This window comes from Canis lupus, chromosome 1, assembly GCF_003254725.2.
Source record: "Canis lupus dingo isolate Sandy chromosome 1, ASM325472v2, whole genome shotgun sequence".
In the NCBI taxonomy this organism is placed as follows: domain Eukaryota; kingdom Metazoa; phylum Chordata; class Mammalia; order Carnivora; family Canidae; genus Canis; species Canis lupus.
The window spans coordinates 93,993,613-94,013,395 of record NC_064243.1 but is presented as its reverse complement, the minus strand read 5'-3'; the positions used below and the strand labels follow the sequence as shown (position 1 = coordinate 94,013,395).

Below are 19,783 nucleotides of genomic sequence, written 5' to 3'. Positions count from 1 at the left end.
AGGGAAAAGCTTTTAGTTCTGTTATTTATCTGCAAGACAGCCAGTACACACCTGTTTTCTGTTCTCCCTGCTAGGGATTAGAGTGGAGACGCAGGAGAGGGTGGTCCAGCGTTTTCCCATAGGGATCTCTGGTGCCTGAACCATGGTCTCCATTTCAGTTTGTGTGAGGATGTGCTCTGAGGAACACTGCCTGTTAACAAAACCCACTGAAGGAGGGTTCTCTGACATTAGCTGTCTGTTTAGGGATGAGCTAATGCTTGAATCTTAGTGGCTTCGGTTTCTGAAAGGATTATGCCATGGGGCTCCAGTTCACATGCAGCTGTGTGTTACCAGACCGTGGGGTGTGGTGGCTAGTGTGCAGGGTGACAGGACACAGAAGTGCCCATTCATGAAGTTCCAGTTACTTTGACTAATTTCAGTTGTCTGATCATAAAATTTGGGGCTGAAAGCACGAGGGGAAGGATAATGTGTTTCATTACATGAAGATCCTTAGAGTGCTGGGTGGGCCTGGCACCATGCTGAGGCCTGGTGGTACAGAGATTCGTAAGAACCCGGTCTCTTTCTCTGAGGGGCTCACAGCTTCATCCAGGAAGGTAGGGAGACCAGCAATTATGGCACATTGGGATGAGCTGAAAGAGTGATGTGTTCACAGCACTGTGGGACCACAGGATGGCTGTGGAAGTCAGGAAGACTTCCTGAAGGAAGCAATAACATTGAACTGAGTTTTTGAGGTGTGAGTACAGGGGTACAGATGGAGAGCAGGTTGATGGGTGGTCGGAGGTGGGAGAGCATGAGATGCATTTGTGTCATGGTCAAGAAGAAGGTCAGTGTGGCGAAGACGAGGTTGATAGCACAAGAACCAGACAAGTAGGCCAGCGTGAGGCTAGAGCATGACATCGAGAATCAGGGCGGCCACCATTAGCCTCTTCTGAGCAGGACAGTTAGTGGGCGAACGGAGATAGTGTGCAGAATGGGGGCAGAGGGCAGGGCTGGCAGGGACCTGGTTCCAAGAACATCTGTGTGATCGTTGGCTGCGGTTTGGGGGTTTAAGGTGCCATCGGTGCTGCTGAGACCCGGGTTTTTAACCACCTGAGTGGTTCTTGGCTTCAAAGAGAATCCTAAGAATTAGTTTCTTTCTGATTACTTTTAAAGACTGTGCCTCTTGGCCCTGTGTTGAACATCAAAGTGTTCCACAGCCGTGGCCTTCCGTTTCCAGGGGTGGGAGGGTGTCAGGAGCCCGGACAGGTGTGGAAACACACTACTGAAACTGTTGTGAGCTCTAGAAGTAACACTCGTGCCCAGGGCTCTTCTGGCTTGGGGTTTCTGCCCCAAAATGATGACTCATGTTTGTGTGAGCAGAACCCCTGCTGCCGAGGCAGTACGGGGCGGCACGTTCTCAGGGGCTGCAGGTGCCTCGCCTGGAAACATGGATATGAGAGGCCCGCAAACCGGCAGGAATACAGCTGCAGGGGGCCTGCAGTTCTGCAGCTGTGCTGCTGGTGGTGCTGCAGAGCCAAGCTACCCTCCCCAGGCCCCTCTCTCCTCACCTTGAAAGTCTTTGGATGTTGTGTTAATAGAAAAGCTTACAGAGACGAATGTTTTTAGGAGAGTCCTTTCTTCTATTTTAGTGTTTCCAAAGGTGACTTCTAGGCTGGGGAGGAATAGCGCGAAGTGCGCTCAAGTCAGGATGTCTTTTCCCTGGATGATCAGATGCCCCTTTCCCGTACAGCGATCTGGATTCTTTCCGTCCTGACAGGAGGAAAGACACTTTGTTAGCGCTTACTTCAAGTTCAGTGCAAAATGTAGCTCTCCTGAGTGATGGCAACGATGGTGCAATAGAAGTGATATGTGGATGGCCCACGAACGAGACTCCTGGTACGGTTTTCTCTCTTTCAGAATGCCAGTGACCAGTATCTGGGAGAAGTGTTCTTCGACACCTCGCTGTTTGTGCACTGCGTCTCTCTTGTGGCTCTCACGTCTCGAGGACTGTGCTCGGCGTTTATTAGCGCTGTCTGGGTGGCCTTTCCCTTGCTCACAAAGCTTTGCGTGCACAAAGACTTGAAGCAGCATGGTAGGGCATTTTGGGGTTTGATGCAAATGGGGAAATACCTTAAAATGTCTACGACAAGACTTGCAGGGACTGTTTCCTTTTTTTGGTCCCTTGGTGTAGGCTTTCAAGACTGTTGCTGTTTGTTCTTTTAAATTTTCAGATCACACAGACTTTCATCCTAGGCCTCATGCCCCATGCCATTCTCACGTTTGCGAACACATGGTGATGTCTCACATACATATTTTTTTGTTTCATTCTAACTTCTATTTCGTTGCCCCTGAATGAAAGTGTTCTGTCTCACATATAGACGCCAGTGTTATCAAATCTGTATCACGCTGTAGCATTTCAGAGATGTGTGTTTTCTTTCTCTTTTTCCCTAGGTGCCCAAGGAAAATTTATTGCCTTCTACCTTTTGGGGATGTTTATCCCTTATCTTTACGCGTTATACCTCATCTGGGCAGTGTTCGAGATGTTTACACCAATCCTTGGGAGGAGTGGTTCTGAAATCCCACCTGACGTTGTGCTGGCTTCCATTTTGGCTGGTTGTACGATGATCCTCTCTTCTTATTTTGTAAGGAAAAAACATTTAAAATTTTTTTTCATTTTATACACACAGACACCTGTGTGAGGAGTTTAGCTATAGTAGATTCTGTGAAACAGCGTTGCTAATACTTTATTGAGAAACACCTGTACGGAACGGGGAACGTGTGTGCAGAATGTGGGTTTACTGGTAAAAAGATGTGAAATGGTTTTTGCCTTGTTCTGTTTTTTTTATTTCCTTGTCCTTCCAAGTCCTCTGGTTTTACCTCTTCACCGCTTTCAGACTACCTGGATGTGAATTTGTAGAGCGCATACCAGCCAAGTAATCAGCTCTTGCCCAGATTTTGCTGGGCAGTGGGTTTTGAGAATGACTCCCAAGAGTGTGTTTTCAGCTTCCAGTGAGAGGCAAGTGTTAGCAAAGACATGGTAGTTTTATTTTTTTTTTTAATATTTTATTTATTCATGGGAGAGAGAGAGAGAAAGAGACAGGCAGAGGGAGAAGCAGGCTCCACGCAGGGAGCCTGAGGGGTGGGACTCGATCCCAGGTCTCCAGGATCATGCCCTGAGCTAAAGGTAGCACTAAACCACTGAGCCACGGGGCTGCCCAACATGGTAGTTTTATTAGTGCTCCTAGAGCTGCTGGAGGGAGACTGCATCTAATGAGGCTTTTCCTGTCATCACTCCGCTAACTACCTGGCCACAAGCACTGCAGGGTTCATTCCTGGGGCCTTTGTGGGTGACGGACACTTGGGATGAGTGTCACAGGCCTGGTCGTTCTGCTCTGTTTGTGCTCAGCCTGTGCAGGGAGAGTCCTCCCTGTGCCACCCCTGCTTCTCCTCCTTGGGACTCCAGAGGGAAGACTAGACCCAGTGTTAGAGCAGCTCCAGGCAGAGTTCCGCCCTCGGCACGGTGTCATCGGGCCCAGACCCTCTAGGGGAGGCCGGTCTTTGTGTTACGGCTCTTTTTGTTGGCATTCCTGAGAATAAGAAGTAATTAAGTAATTACTGAATATAGATACACTCCAAGATCTGCAGTAAGGCAAATAAATAGAAAAAGTACTTGTGCCTTTATTATAGTTCTTTCCTCCACAGAGATGATGGCGAGCCTTTCTATAGCCATAGGGTAAAGGGCACATGATGTAGAGGTTGGAATTTAGAGACAGCATGTAAGGATACCACGTGCGTGGTCAGCAGCATCTATGCACATCCCTCAAACAGGCAGCAGACAGCCGTGTGCATACCTGTGTGTCCGACTCTGGTGAGCAGCTCTTGGGCATGTACTTCTGTGTGATCAGCAGATGAAGTCCAAGCATTCCAGCCATTCTGTTTTTAATATAACGATTCAGTCCTTACTGGTATTTGCAGGATTGCATACCTTATTGGTATGGAAAATTCTAAAATGCTCTTTGTTGCCTCTAGGGTTTACTACTTCTGGTTTTAACACTAAGCCTTGAAATTCTCCGTGCATGTCGGTGGAGGGTTTCACTGCTGTGAGAAATGGGTTTTATCACATGTAGATGGGGTTGGTATCCAGAGTCAGCGGAGTCCTGGACTGGGTCCCCACCGTCAGTGGGTGAAAGCTGCCAGTGCCCAGAAGTGATGACCAAAGTGTGTGGCATTTCAGTTCTATCCCATGTGTAACAGGACAAAATAAGCCCTGAAAACTTCACTATGGAAACTTGGGAACCATGAAAAGAGGATTAAAGTATATTGCTTTTTGAATTTTATCTTACTACGAAAGCTTTTGGAGAGTGCCTCTTGGAATACTTTGAAACACCATTTATTTTTCATTAGAACGTGAAACGGCTGTGCAGCCAGGGGCGGGCCTCCTTCACTCCGTTACTCTGGGGTGGCGTTGGAGGGGCTGACAAATGAGCCAGCCCAGGTGGGGATTAGACCATAATGCAGATTTCACAGAGCTTCTCTTTCGGCCCTTGGGAATTTATTAAGTACATTTGTCCAGAAGCAGTTCCATGCCTGTCTGATGGCAGGTTAGCAGGTCCTAGGATTGTACCGATGAACCCCAAGACTACAGCTCAGTGACATTGGGATACGCTCGGGAACAGGACAGCTCACGCGGACACTGCACGGACCCTTCTCATGTTTCTCTTCGTTTTATTTTGCACACATTTGGGAACCTGGAGTGATGGGTGACATAACATCTAAGACGGAAATAAGAGTGAAATTGAAGGTGATGGAATCCAGACAGCACTTCGCCTCCCAGTCCTTCCTTGGGAACACGTTTCATTCACCCCATTACCAGACCTCCTGGAGAAGATGATGGAAGGGGCAGCAGACGTGCCTCATGCTTTGAAGTGGAAATGTGGATGTGGAAACGGAGCTCACACAGGCTGTAGGACATGGGGTTGCGGCTGGGTGGAGATGGCAGGAACCACAGCGTGTGACAGGGAGGGCTTATTTTGACCTGAAAGCCTCTCAACACCTAAACTGGGCAGCCTTCCAGTGGAGGGGAAATCAGTCCTTGGGGAGCTATTTGACACTGTTCTGTACAACCACATTTTATAATTTTGTGACTGTTAGGACAGAAAGGGACAGACAAGGTAATAATTTGTGTTTTGTGAACTCACTGCCTTAGCAATTTGTTTCTTAGCTGTCTTGTTTCTGTGCTCTTGGTGTAAAAACACAAGACCATTGATCTAAGACCAGTACCGTTTTGCTGGAGATGACCTTGGATGGGATATCAATACACAATGGCTATAAAGTCCTTAATTTTATATAGTAGAGCATCTGGTAGGTTACAAATGTGTGCCTTATTCCTCCTTTTTATCTCCATGAACATATGTTCACATTCATGCTCTCCTTACCGACCCTAGAGGGTGAGTGATAAGGGGGAGCAGGCATGAGGGGAGCTGGGACTGGGTCAGTGTGGTGGCATGCAAACCCCCTGGGGATCTGTGGGCATATTCTGAGAGTTGTGTGTTGCCCACAACCTCTATGTCCGTGATCTCATTACCATGAAGAAGCGTTTGTAGGACGTGCTAGATGCCCACCTTGAGGCTGAGCCACTTGCTGTTCCTGCCCAACATCAGATGTGCTGTTTCAGACGGCATTGGCTGTGGCTGCCTGGCACTGAGGAGGGATAGGCCCACAGGTGGGGTCCTGGAGGCACATCGGAGTGCAGGCTCAGACCAGGCTGGCGCTGTGGCCCGTCACACAACTGTGAGGAGTGGGACTTGACCTTTGTTGGAATAGGCTTGCTTACACTTAAAATCTTATCTCTGGTTCTTTGACAAAAGCCTGATGTCATGACGTCTGGTAGATACTGGTGTCGACCGTGCAGTGGTTAGCAGGGGCCTTGACAGAATCAAAAGTAAAATGCAGTCGTGGTTTGAGTGGGGGTGGGTCTCTGTCCTGGTGTCCTTGCCAACTGAACCAAGACCCCACCTGGGAGTCTTCTCCCGTCCAGCCGGTGGCCACCTGTTTATCTGGGCTCTAGCCCGTGATGGAAAGGCCTAAGTGGGGCCTGTTTGCTGTGGCAGCATACTCACATGCTCACACGTGCTGGCAGGTGCTCTTTGCGACTGGTTGGGTGACACCTGTTACAGAGCCAAGGCAGTAAAGACAACTCTGTGCCCACAGTGATTTTTCTATTTCTGTGTCTCATGTTTTAGATTAACTTCATCTACCTTGCCAAGAGCACCAAAAAAACCATGCTGACTTTAACTGCAGTGTGTATGGTCACCTTCTTCCTGGTCTGCAGTGGCGCATTCTTCCCGTATAGCTCTCATCCCGCCAGTCCAAAGCCAAAGAGAGTGTTTCTTCAGGTAAGAGCAGCTTCGCGTGTGGTTCTGGAGGGGGAAGCCCTGTGTTGCTGAGCTTTGCTAGTCAACAGGAAAACCAGCAGACGTGCCTGCCATTGACCTATTTATTTAGTTGTTCTCAGCTGCTCCCTATAAGGCAGTGAGGAGACTGACCCCCCATGAGGGTTTCTTTCCAGCGAGACATGCTTTCTCCCAGGAGCCTGAACCAGACATGTCAGCTTATTGGTTATTGTTCAAATGACAAAAATGCAAATATGTGCTGTGGGGTAATGAGCTTTCAGAAGTACAGATGGTAAAAACGTCTGTGGGCCAAGTAAAAGTCCGAGTTCAACGGGCAAAACAAAATCGATATTTTAAAATGCTGGTACAGGTGATCTCAGGAGTAGCAGCTTTCTCATTAGTCTGTCCTTCACAGCACATGACTAGAACATTTCATGACCTGGACGGAAACGTCATTAAACGGGACTCTGGAATATGGATCAATGGGTTTGATTACACTGGAATGTCTCACATAACCCCTCATGTTCCTGAGATCAACGACACCATTCGAGCTCACTGTGAGGAGGATGCACCGCTCTGTGGTTTCCCGTGGTACCTCCCGGTGCACTTCCTCATCAGGTTCGTCTGTTGTCAGGTCCTGTCACCGAGGGAGTGCTCCGCTATTCATGCTGGTTCACACACAAGCCCAGTGCTGTGTAGGCCAGGTTTTCCTTCACTACGGGAGTTCCCCTCCTTTAGTGGGATTAAGTACTCAGAAGTTTACTGTTGCTTTTTCAAATTTAGGAAGTCTTCCCTCTAGAAACCTGAGTGATTGGAAAGGCTGCCTCTTCGACTGCTCTAATAGCAGTTCAGCATCAGTTTCAAATTGTTTTATTTCTGGGATGTTTTTGTGGTGTGGTAGTAAAGGGCTGGATAAGAAGGAAGAGGCTGGGTGGTGGCCTCAAGATCACATAGGATCCTTTGTTCCTAAATCTGGGAAGGTTACATCCTATGGTAACGGGCTTTAAGAGTACCTAGCATAATTTGTCCTGTCCATCAGAGATTATTTTCATACCCCAAAATGTGAGTTGTATTTGAACCATTTCCATGACTCAGAGATAGCGGTCAACTTCTTAAGCATCCTAAATATTGAACCTACCTTTCCAAATAGGAAAAATTGGTATCTTCCTGCTCCAGAAGTTTCTCCAGGAGATCCTGCTCATTTCAGACTTGTGTCCAAGGAACAGACACCCTGGGATTCTGTAAAGCTGACGTTTGAAGCAACAGGTAAATCATAGGACAGTTTTCTCTTCTCTCCTTCACTTCTTAAAATTCTTTAAACTTTATTTTTTAAAGGTTTTAATTATTTATTTGAGGGTGAGCACAAGTGGGGGATGGGAGCAGCAAAGGGAGAGGGAGAAACAGACTCCCTGCTGAACAGGGAGCCCAACGTGGAGCTCCATCCCAGGACCCTGAGATCATGACCTGTGCTAAAGGCAGACGCTTCACCGACTGAGCCAATCAGGGGCCCCCATTTCTTAAAATTCTTAATAAGTATGTATTCATTCCTTAAATGATGGTGATTAGCAACATAGGAAGAACCTAGTGCTTCTAATTAGGAGCACTTGAAGCTCATTAAGATTTATTGAAGAAAATTTATTAGACTACTTTTTTTTTTTTAGAGTGGTGTTAGGTTTACAGAAAAATTGAGCAGAAAACAGAGCTCCCCTCCACCTGCTGCCTTATTAACACCTTGCCTTAGAGTGTGCACTTGTTCTTAAGATGGATGAGCTGGTGGTAGCCCATGTTCCTGGCTCACGTCAAGGTCCGGTTTGGTGCTGGTGTTGCAGACTTCTGTGTAGTGTCATGTACCCTGCAGCACACACAGTACGCTCCGCGCCCCAGAATCCCCGTGCTCCCCCATTTGTCCCTCCTCCGCACTCCCACTGGCAAGCAGCGACCTTTGTTACTATTTCTACTGTTTTGCCTTCCCCAGGATATCCTGAAGCTGCAGTCATATAGTCTGGAGCCCTTTTCAGACTGGTAGCGATCTGCATTTTGGAACCTTCGGGTCCTTTGGGGCTCAAATAGCTCTTGCTGCTTTTGTTGCTGAATAGCGTTACAGACACACCACAGTTTATGCCCTCCCCTGCCGAAGGACAGATTGCTTGCTTGCTTCCAGTTTGTGGCAGCTGTGAATAAAGCTGCCATAAAACATTTGTTTGCAGGTTTTCTTCTTGACATGTTTTCACCTCACCTGGGTAAAACCTAGGAGTACAACTGCTAGATTGTATGGTTAGCCTATGTTTACCTTTGTAAGAAACCGCCAGACTCTTGCAGGGTGGCTGCACCATTCTGTATTCTCACTAGTGCTGGGTGCTGTTGGTGTCTGGGATATTAGCCCTTCTGCAAGTTACGGAGCTATATCTTACTTTTGTTTCCATTTGCAGTGCCCCAGTTACCTAGGGTGCTCCCGGAGCACCTCCTCGTCTGTTACGTGCCCTCTCTGTGTGTCGCCTCCAGTGTGGTGTCTATTAATTGGGTTGTTTTCTGTTGACATTTTAAGAGTTCTTTGTGCCTGTGGATATTTATATCAGATAAGTGATTTGCAAATATTTTCTCCCACTCTGGGTCGTCTTTTCATTCTCTCGACAGTTTTCCACAGAGTATAAGTTTTTAAATTCAACGAAGTCCAATATTATCAGCTTTTCTTTCATAGGTCATGAATTTGGTGTTGTGTCTAAAAGTTATCACCAGACTCAGTCTCTGGATTTTCTCTGGTTATCTTCTACAAGTTTAGTTTTGTATTTTATATTTAGATCTATGAGAGATACATTTTGAGTTAATTTTTGTGAGAGGTGTAAGGCCTCTGTGAAGGATTTTTTTCTTTCTTTCTTTGCACGTGGATTTCCAGTTGTTCCAGTAGCGTTTGTTTAAGACTATTTGTCTGAGATCAGTTGGCTGTATTTGTGTGGGTCTATTTATGGGCTCTCTGTTCTGTTTTCCTTACTGGTTTCTCTACTTTACCATTGCGGCACACTCTTGATCAAGTATTAAAGGTGGGTAGTATCAGTTCTCTCCAACTTTATTCTTCAGCATATTGCTTTTGTTTTTCCATTTAACAGTTTGTCAAGATCCACTGTAGAACTTTCTGGGGTTCTGACTGGAATTGCACTGAAATCTATAGATCAAGGTGGAAAAAATGACATCTTAATTATTTTTTCCCGTCTGTGACATGGAATGTCTCTCCATTTATTTGTTATCTTTTCTTTCATCAGAACTGTGTTTTGTAGTTTTCCTCATATAGATTGTGTACAGCTTTTCCTAGATCTGCATCCAAGTATTTCATTTTTGAGGATACTAATGTAAATAGTATTTTTCCTTCATGGTATATGGGAAAACAGTTGATCTTTTTTATTAACTTTGTATCCTTCAACCTTGCCATAGCTGTTTGTTAGTTCCAATAGTTTTTTTGTTTTGTTTTGTTTTCTTTGGGATTTTCTACATAGATGATCATGTTGTCTGCAAACAAAGATAGTTTTATTTCTTCCTTCCCAATATTTCCTCATTTTTTGTTACCTTTTCTTGTCTTACTGTATTAGCTAGGACTTCTAGTATTGTGAAAGAGTGCTGAGGAATAGGAAGAGTGGAAAGCATTGTCCTGTTCTCAGTCTTAGTGGGGGAAAGCTACATTTTTACCAAGTATTGTATTAGCTGTGGACTTTTTAAAAAAGATTTTATTTGTTTGACAGAGAAAGAGAGAGAACTCACACAAGCAGAGGGAACAGGAGAGAGCCAGCCCAACATGGGGTTCAATCCCAGGACCCTGAGATCATGACCTGAGCCGAAGGCACATGCTTAACCAACTGAGCCACCCAGGCACCCCAGTTGTAGCTTTTCTGTAGATGCTCTTTTTCAGGTTGAGTAAATTCCCCTCTATTTTTAGTTTGCTGAGCTCTAAGTGTGAATAGGCTTTGGATCTTGTCACGTGCTTTTCTCTTTGCTAACATGACCATGTGCTTTTTCTTCATCAGCCTATTGATAGCAGTGATGGATTACATTAACTGATGTTCAGAGGCTGAACCAACCCTACATCCATGGAATAAATCCCACCTGGTTGTAATACAGAATTCTTTTATGCATTGTTGGATTTGGTTTGCTAACATCACCTTGAGGATTGGTTCTATTTCTCTGGAGAACTCTACCACAAGAAGTTCACTTTTAGAAGTTCCTGCTATTGTTCACTTTGTATCATTCCTTGAGCTTTATATAAATGGAATTTTCCAATATGTAATATTCTGGGTCATTAAACATAATGATTTTGAGATTGAGCTCATTTGTTCTGAAGTATTCACATTTGGAGTCTGAGAATTCCAATTGTTCTACAGTCTCGCCTGCGTTTGCTCTCCTTTCCCTCGTGCCATTTCTGTGGGGCATGTAGCAGTAGCTCTTGCATTTCCCTGATAATGATGTGGACACTCTTCCAAGTGCGTGTTGGAAGATATTCGGTATCTTGCTTTGTTTCATTTCTTTTTCCCTTTTAAACATTGAGTTTATTGACCTGCAGGAGTGGGTATGTTCTAGGTCACAGACCATTATCAGATCTCTGTGTATCAGATACCCAGATTTTCTTGTCCATTCATTTTCTCAAATGGTCATTTGATGTGCAGAAGTCTTCAATTTTTATGAATTCCAATTTATCAGGTTTTTCTTGAGAATTAGTACTTTATGTGCCCTTCTTAAAAAATCTTGTCTACCTAGAGGTCACAAAGATAGACTCTCCTGTTTCTTTCTAGAAGCTTCATAGCTTTAGCTGTTATGTTTAGGCCTATGATATACCTTGAATTTTTTGTGTGGTGTGCAAGAGAGGTCAAGGTTCTTTTTTTTCATCATGGATATCCAGTTGTTCTAGCATTATCTGTTGAAAACATTTACTTACCCTATTGAACTGCTTTGGCATCTTTGTCAAAATTATTTGTATATACCTCAACTTTGCCCACTTTTACTGAACTTCCTTTTTGAAAAGTAGCTTGTTTGGTGTTTGTATTTTTTGGTGACTGTGGCCATCATTGTATTTACTGTAAACAGAAAATAATTATATCTATCATGCTAAGGCATAGTTCAGTTTAACACAGAAAGAAAGGACTTGAAAATCTAGTAAGGAAAGCTGGAGGACACAAAACAGTAGTTGTGAAACAATAAAATTTGGCAGTTAACTAACAGAATGAAACAGTTACAGGGAATTAAGTGCCTCAACTGGCACTTTTGAAGATGTATACTGTTTTCTCTAGGCTTTTAAAATTGAATTGGAAATAAATTTGTTTTGCACCAACCACCAATGCCAATTATTTCTGATTTTTCTTTAATCACCACCTTGTAAAAAAGGAAGCACTGAAAAATCTAAACTTTTATCCTTTATGCACAATTTAGAGAATTCCAATAAAATTCAGGTTCCTGGCAGTCAAGTTATACATCTACTGCCCTGTGTTTTTTGGTTACAACTCTCAAGAAATCAGGGGAAAAAAATATTTGTGTATGTGTGGGTCGTCTGTTTGTGTTATCAGTTACCACATATTTAAGAGAGCACCATACAAAAACAGACCTCAAGTATAACTTGTTGACTATTGTGTATCATCTGCAAATATGGTCTTCCTTCTTCTTTACCCGTTCTTAGGTCTGTAATTGGCGTGTCTTTGGTGGCTGATGCAGCCCACGTGGTGTGGGGTGGGTGGGGCCATGTGGGGCATGAGCGGGCATCCTTGCTTTAGGTAGAGCACAGATCTCTAGTGTTGCCCAGCATCTGAGGGTGAGCCTTAGGCCTGAGGTACAGACCTGGTGACATGATAGGCAAAGGTGTTTATCAATGGTCATTTCTTGAGTGTTTTTATAAGGAATGTTTATAAACATTTCTTAAGTGTTTTTATAAGGAACGGTCATTTCTTGAGTGTTTTATAAAGGAGTCCTTTAATTTGGGGAAAGGCCTCTCGCAGCATCTTATAAAGGGGAATCATAGAATTTTTCTTCCTTGGATCTTTTAATATTGTGTATTCCACTAAGGCCATGGCTTTTTTTCTTTGCGTGATATTGGATTTTGTTTGCTAATGTTTAGCAATTTTGTGTTAATACAAGTGATAGGTCCATGTTTATTATTTAAATTCAATCAATTAACATGTAATAACTGGTTTCAGAGGTAGAGGTCAGTGACTCATCCATCTTATAGAACACCTGTGCTCGTCACATCACCTGCCCTCCTTCATGTCCGTCACCCGGTTACCATCTTTATTTTTGTTGGGCCCCCTTTAATCAGGATTAGGATGTGTTACATATGATAAATACATAGACATCATGAAATGGTAAGTGTTCCTTAATTTCTAATGCCTTGGAAGCATTTGAACGATCTAGTTGAAAAGTTGGCTTGCATTCCTCTCTGAAACCATCTGGGCATCATGCTTTTTCTGCAGGGGTAGTTTTTTTCATGGGAAATCAGTCTGCTGAAGATGTATGCCTGTCTCGCACAGTTTTAGTCATCCATTTTCCTTAAAAAGTATCCATTTCATCTGGGTCCTCCAATTTAATAGCATAGAGGTCTGCCAAAGTAGCCACATGTGATTTTAAACATCTCTTCTGTTTATTTTTATTCTTTTTGTACTTTACTCCATTCTCCTTACCTCTGCCTTTTACTTAATTAACCAAGTTAGCTAGTAGTAGTTAGTAAAAAAATCTGTTCTTTTTTGTGAAATTAAGTTAGGTCTGTTTAGTTCTTATTCTCTTTTGATTCCTCTTTGCTTTACCTGTATTATTTCCTTCATGGTTTTTCTCTGTTGTACTTTTATTTTACTGAAAAAACATTTATTGTTTTATTTATTGGATTTTCCTCTTATCACTGCTTTTACATGTACTGAGTAGTTTGATATGTAATATTTCCATTATTTACAAAAAAACTTCTTATTTTTAAAAGATTTATTTATTTATTCCTGAGAGACACAGAGAGAGAGAGGCAGAGGAAGAAGCAGGCTCCTTGTGGGGAGCCCGATGTGGGACTTGATCCCAGGGCCCTGGGATCATACCCTGAGCCAAAGGCAGACACTTAACCCCTGAGCCATCTGTAATTTTTGTTTGGATTTGTTAACCTGAGTCTTTTATATGTTTATTTATTTTTAAGGATGTAGAGAAAGAGCACGTGCAAGTGGTGGGAGAAATAGAGGGAGAGAATCCATGTACACTCCCTGCTGAGCAGGGAGCCCAACCCGAGCTTGGTCCCACAAGACCATGACCTGAGCAGAAACCAAGAGTTTGAGCCACCCCAGAGTTTTATTTTTTTAAAGATTTTATTTATTTATTCATGAGCGACACAGACTGAGAGAGAGGCAGAGACACAGGCAGAGGGAGAAGCAGACTCCATACAGGGAGCCCAACATGGGACTCGATCCCGGGTCTCCAGGATCTGGCCCTGGGCTGAAGGAGGCACTAAACCTCTGAGCCACCTGGGCTGCCACCCCCCCGACCCCCCAAGTCTTTTAAATTGGTTTTTAAAATCTGCACGTAGAAGACCATTTTGTTTTGTTATTGACAATTTAAGGTTTACTGAATTATGGTGTTACTTGTAATATTTCAACTTTATAGAACCGATATTTTCTTTATAAGCTACTATTTTATTAATGTTTTTTGCTTATTCTACATGCTGATAATGCAGAATTTATCTTCTAAACTTAGGTATATTTATCCCCATGATCTACTTCACTGACCATTAGTTTTCACATTTAAATCCTTTTTGTTCAACTGATGTTTCATGTGACAATGGACTTACCAGTGTCTGTCTGCATATCTTTTTGCATCTCCTGTAGTTTTGCTTCATCAGGCAGTTGCTGTCACTTGATGCACAGAATTCACAATTTTGTATCATTCTGAATTAAAGCTTTTAGTATTAAAAAGTGCCTTTCGGGCAGCCTGGGTGGCTCAGTGGTTTAGTGCAGCCTTCGGGCCAGGGCCTGATCTTGGAGACCTGGGATCGAGTCCTGCATCGGGCTCCCTGCATCGAGCCTGCTTCTGCCTGTGTGTCTGCACCACCCCCCTCTCTGTCTCTCATGAATAAATAAAATCTTAAAAACAAATAAAAAGTGCCTTTTTACAATGTAATGCATTTGTTTTGAATCCTGTTTCTTTTTTTCTGAGATGATTTTTCTTTAAAGATTTTATTTAGAGAAATCAAGCAGGGGGAGCAGCAGGCAGAGGGAGAGAGAGGAGCAGGGAGCCCACTATGGGACTTGACCCCAGGACCCAGAGATCATGACCTAAGCCAAAGGCAGATGCTCAACCACTGAGCCCCCCAGGCTCCCCGAAAGAGGTCTTTTTAAAAACTGTTCACTTGCCTGAAATACCTTTGTTCATGTTGTTATTTTTATCCTTTCTGAACCTAAGTATGTTTGTTGAATATGGTAGATGATTGGGTCTGGATTTTAAGCCAACTTGAAATTTTTTTCCTTTTAGTTGCTGATTAGGTCTCCTCACATTTATTTTTATGACTGATGCATTTGTCCTCAATTTGGTGCTTTATTTGCTATATTCCTTTTTTGTAGGGAAGGTCTTCTTCACTCTTTAAAAAAATATATTTTCTGGCATTTAGGAAGGTCTATGTTTGTTTTGACGATGTTTGTAACCTTTGACTATCTCAGTTTTCCGTGGCCTTGGCTTCACAAGCCTCTACAAGTCTGCTCACTCCGTGTTCTTCTCTCCCTGTCAGTGTTGGGTGCCTACGACATCCCAGTCTTCTACCACTTTCGTATTGTGTGTGGGTATATTGCAATCCTGTCTATTCCCTTGCTATAGTTTTTGAAGTTTTTTTGGTTAGATGAAGCCTATTCCCTAGATTTCTGACAGACTTATGCGCACAAGGTTCTTATATCACTGTAAATTCTTGGCCTTTTCCTGTTGGGCCTCATTGATACCAGGAGTGGAATTGATAATATGGGGCTGTAGTAGGAGGATCTTCAGGGGGACAGGAGGCGAGTCCTTCCTAGTCTGGCTTGGTGGTGAGGTAACAACGCCTCTTCCTCTCCTTACAGGACCAAGCCACATGTCTTTCTACGTTCGAACCCACAAAGGGTCAACACTTTCTCAGTGGTCTCTTGGCAATGGCACCCCAGTCACAAGTAAAGGCGGGGACTACTTCGTATTTTACTCCCACGGGCTCCAGGCCTCTGCATGGCAGTTCTGGATTGAAGTACAGGTGAGAATTTCCCAGCTTTGCTGCCGTGACTGGTCAGGCTCCGCGGTGGCATCTGGGATCATTATTCTGCCTTCATAGAGCTGGAGAACTAAACTAATTTTTCTCTACCAGGTCTTGGAAGAACGGCCTGAAGGAATGGTCACCGTGGCCATTGCCGCCCACTACCTTTCTGGGAAAGACAAGAAATCCTCCCAGCTGGATGCTCTGAAGGAGAAGTTCCCAGATTGGACATTTCCCTCTGCTTGGGTGTGCACCTACAAGCTCTTTGTGTTTTAATCTTCTGGATGAGCTCTGAGTATATGCCCAGCAGGACACTCCATGTGACACGGTTTCTCCTGGCGTCACAGGGATGTGTGTGAGTCGGTGATTGCTAAAGAGCACACGTTCAGAGAGCTTAGTGGGCTAACACTCCTCAGGGCCAAGCACCCCAATGGTTATGCTGGGGGTAGCGATGCATGGCCTTTTTGACACTTGAAAATGCCAGTTTCCTGGCACTTAAGCACATGTGGGTACTACCACTGCACACGTAAGTCATTTTATATGACCTTAAGGATAAAAGCCAACAAACCACTTCAATCCCCTTAGGATCATGAACGATGTAGAAAGGTACTGTAAGTTAATGAGACAAATGACATTCCCAATTTAAGCCAAGACCATTTGTTTTGTCAGTGGACGGATCGGTTTTGTCAGACCTCGGGACTGAACCACAGGTATTAGAAGGTGGTTACCGCAGAGGCCCCAGCCCCCAGTGTGGGAACCTGTGCCGAGCTGGGGACTCTTGTCCTTCCCACAAGCGGTCACTGACCAAGAGCCATCTCTGTGATGCTTTCCTGAGTTGCTTTCAGGGCCCAGTCTATATACCTTTTCCCTCTTCCACTTTGCCAATTTAAGAGGAGCATTAGTTTAGCCACATGTCCTGCTGGGGCTGGACGTTTTATAAATATTCATTTAATAGGAGTGTTGTTATCCAAGGTTGATCCTTTGGGGCATAATTTTTTTGATGCACTGACTCCTATGTTTTGTCCAAGTGTGCATCCATCCAGCAGGGCTGGCTTTCCTCAGGCTCCAGGGGGTGCCTGACATGGGAATGAGGCTGCAGTACCTGGAGCCGCTGAGGTGCTTTCCATTCTGTGTGGCTTGGGAGGTGGGTCTCGGCAGGGTCTCTCAGGGCTGTGAGGCTCCGGCAGTGGAAGGGTTTGGGGAGATGAGTGCTTGCTTTTTTCCATTAAGAAATTGAAAAGGTTGAACAGATTAAGTTTAGCAAGCATAGGCCAAAAAGCCACTTAAAAGAAAAGCCATAGTAAAACAGTGGCACCACGTGTGCGCCCCAGGAGGAGATCCTTGAAGCTGCTTTTGCTGTGTGTGCAACATGCTTCTGTAATCCTGCTCCGCCCACTGCCTTGTCTGTGACCCCCGACCCTGGCTGTCATGTGAAAGGATTGGGGACCTTGTAGGAACTGTTCCTTACCAGTTTCAAGTGTGTCAAGTACCTGCCCCCCCCCACCCCCCCCAACCTGTCAGGCCTGAATCTGTCAGGTGGTGAATAAGGACTACAGTGTTTGTGGCTTGTATAGAATCAGAGTTGTGGACAAAAAGTAATCTCTAAATGAATTTCAAATGTCCCTGTGGTTAATTTGAGATTTGCCGGGGGGGCGGGGGGGGGGGGTGTGTGTCCTAGGCTGAGGAAGGGCATTTTATAAAGTTACTCATAATTTTTTTTTCCCCCTTTGGGAAGAATGTTCTTGCCTTTCAGTAATGATCATGGTTTTCTTTTTGCCTTCACATTATTTTCCTTTTGTTTTGGTTTTCAGGATGCTCACTCGTCTCAGGGCATGCTTAGTACTGGGGCAGATTGTTTTGGTACCAGAAAGGGCTGAGGAGTTACATCCCTAATATTCCCGCCTCTGAGGCTGGAGTATCTCATCCTTCATAGCTCACTTATAAAAGGGTCTTTTCAAATTCTAACAAATGCAGTTTTTCCTACAGAATTTAAATGTAAATAGCCCAGTATTGAGCATTCAGTGAAAATGTGAAGAACTGTGATTTTGAAGAAATGCTGGAAATTTACAGACTGTTGCATGAAGTATGTGTTTGACATTTTAGCTGATGGCAATGAGCAGGACAGGATGGCTAAGTGTCACCATGAAAGGGTCCCAGCTGCTCACTCAGGAAGCCACAGGAAAAACGCTTGTCTTTACTTCCTTTTCACTGAATTGTTGCCTTATGTTACTGAAATAAACTTTTTAACCTGTTAGTATCTTTAACTGAAAAACCAGATCTATGGTTTGTTCTTCTGTATCCCCATCTTTTAAAGGGTTATTTAGAATCTACAGAGCCTTTTTAATTGCTTTTAAAAGACATAGATGGCTCACGGGGGCAGAAAGGTTATGTGAGCAAAGCGCTCAACAAGGAAACACCGGAAAGCTCTTCGTGGAATGAAATAGTGAATCTCACTTTGTTAAATGTCGAGCTTTTTACAATCCTCTCTATTGGCAAAATCATTGAAGGGCTAATCCAGAAGGATCATGGGGGCAGGAAGAGGACATGGTCTTTCCGCTAGTGGTCCACCACTCACTGCGGGAGTACGGCCTCTCCCCAGAATAGTTCGGTACACCTCTGCATCATGCACCTTGCCTTCTTGTAGGGCCAATAAAGCCAAAATGCATTTAGGCCTCTTTATTTGGAAATTATCTTCATATATTTTGAATATACCTTGAAGTATGTTCATATACATATTTTTATTAATGTACTGATATAATTTTTTAAGTTTGGCTCTATACCATGACCAAGTGGGATTTATTCATGGAATGAAAAGTTGGCTTAACACCTGAAAAATCAATGTAATACACCGTATCAATTGAGTACCTTTATCAGAGTAAGGAAATTCCCGCCTATGAAAAAGTCACAGCTAACATCTATGATGAAGCTTTTATCCCGAAGGCAGGGCCACTTCTACTGAGTACTGTCCTGAGGCTCTAGCCAGGGCAGTCCGGCAAGAGGCATCCAGATTAGAAAGGACAGATTTATTGAGAAAAGACTAAAGAATCCACAAAAAACTTGTTACAGTTAATGAAAGGGAAACATATCAATACATAAGTTAACACTTGTATTTCCATAACAAAACAGGGAATAAGCCTCACAAAAAAGTATAAGATTTTTACACTAGAAACCAACACTGTGAAAGAAATCCCATGTTTGTGGATTGGTTTCATTAATATGGCAGCATTCTCCAAATTGACCCACAAACAACACAACCCCGGCTGGTTTATATGCAAATATTGACAAGCTAATCCTGAAATTCATACGGACATGCAAAGGGCCCATAACAGCCCAAACAGTCTTGGAAAAACAAACTTACAAGTCCCGTGCTCACAACTTCCTACCAAGTAGTAACTGGGACAGTGGGGTATGGATGTTAAGAACAGCGATGGACAGAATACGGCTGACAGTCCACAAATAAATGATTTTGGCAATTCAGGGAGGGGAAGAAAATGAATCTTTTCAGTGAATTGTGGTGGGACAACTGAATAGCACACAAATGAACAAGGTTACACTCCTCACTTCATACCACACACAAATTTACTCAAAGTGGATTAAAGACCTAAGTAGGAGCTAACACTGTAATAAACAAAAAGCAAAAACTCTTAGAGGAAGACCCAGGCGCCAACCGCCACAACCATGTGTTTAGGCAGTGATTTCTCACATATGCCAGAGTACAAGCAACCAAAGAAAAAGTTGGACTTGACCAAAATGAAAAACGTCCTTACTACAAAGGAGACTGTCCTGAAAGTCACAAGCTCCTGGACTGAAAAAATACTTGCAAATCATATCCAGTAAAGGTCTAGTATTCAGGATGCATGAAGAACTCCTACAAATCTGTGAAAAGGGCAAAGGATATAAAGTTTTCTCCAAAGATACACAAATGGCTAAAAACCGTATGAAAAGACATTAGCCAACCACAAACACGCACACCTGCACCGTGATGACACCGCTTCCTACATAACTCAGATGGCAGTAACTAAGCCACAGCTGGTAACCCGTGCTGATGGGAGAACTCAGAGCCCACCTCCCCTGCAACTGGAAGTGTAGACAATGGCACAGGCACTTTGGGATATGGTTAGGCATTTCCTCAAAACATTAACCAGGTACATGACTGAGCATTTTCACTTCTAGAGAGAACCAAAAACTTCTATCCACGTGAATGTAC

At 43.9% G+C, this 19,783-nt stretch overlaps 1 protein-coding gene across 2 annotated transcripts in view; it reads left to right on the top strand.

The window, feature by feature from the left end:
* Positions 1 to 17,848, top strand: part of ERMP1 (endoplasmic reticulum metallopeptidase 1) — a 40,920-nt gene extending 23,072 nt beyond the window's left edge. The window contains exons 9-15 of one of the 2 annotated variants that reach the window (XM_025423539.3): positions 1,897 to 2,071; positions 2,431 to 2,621; positions 6,222 to 6,374; positions 6,787 to 6,989; positions 7,522 to 7,637; positions 15,413 to 15,576; positions 15,688 to 17,848. In XM_025423539.3, the coding sequence (XP_025279324.3) occupies positions 1,897 to 2,071; positions 2,431 to 2,621; positions 6,222 to 6,374; positions 6,787 to 6,989; positions 7,522 to 7,637; positions 15,413 to 15,576; positions 15,688 to 15,852 (1,167 nt within the window). In that variant the 3' untranslated portion in view covers positions 15,853 to 17,848. Of the gene's footprint in view, positions 1 to 1,896; positions 2,072 to 2,430; positions 2,622 to 6,221; positions 6,375 to 6,786; positions 6,990 to 7,521; positions 7,638 to 10,384; positions 10,682 to 15,412; positions 15,577 to 15,687 lie in introns of those variants that run through there. The other variant, XM_049092964.1, reaches the window with a different exon arrangement.
* Positions 17,849 to 19,783: the final 1,935 nt, after the last annotated feature.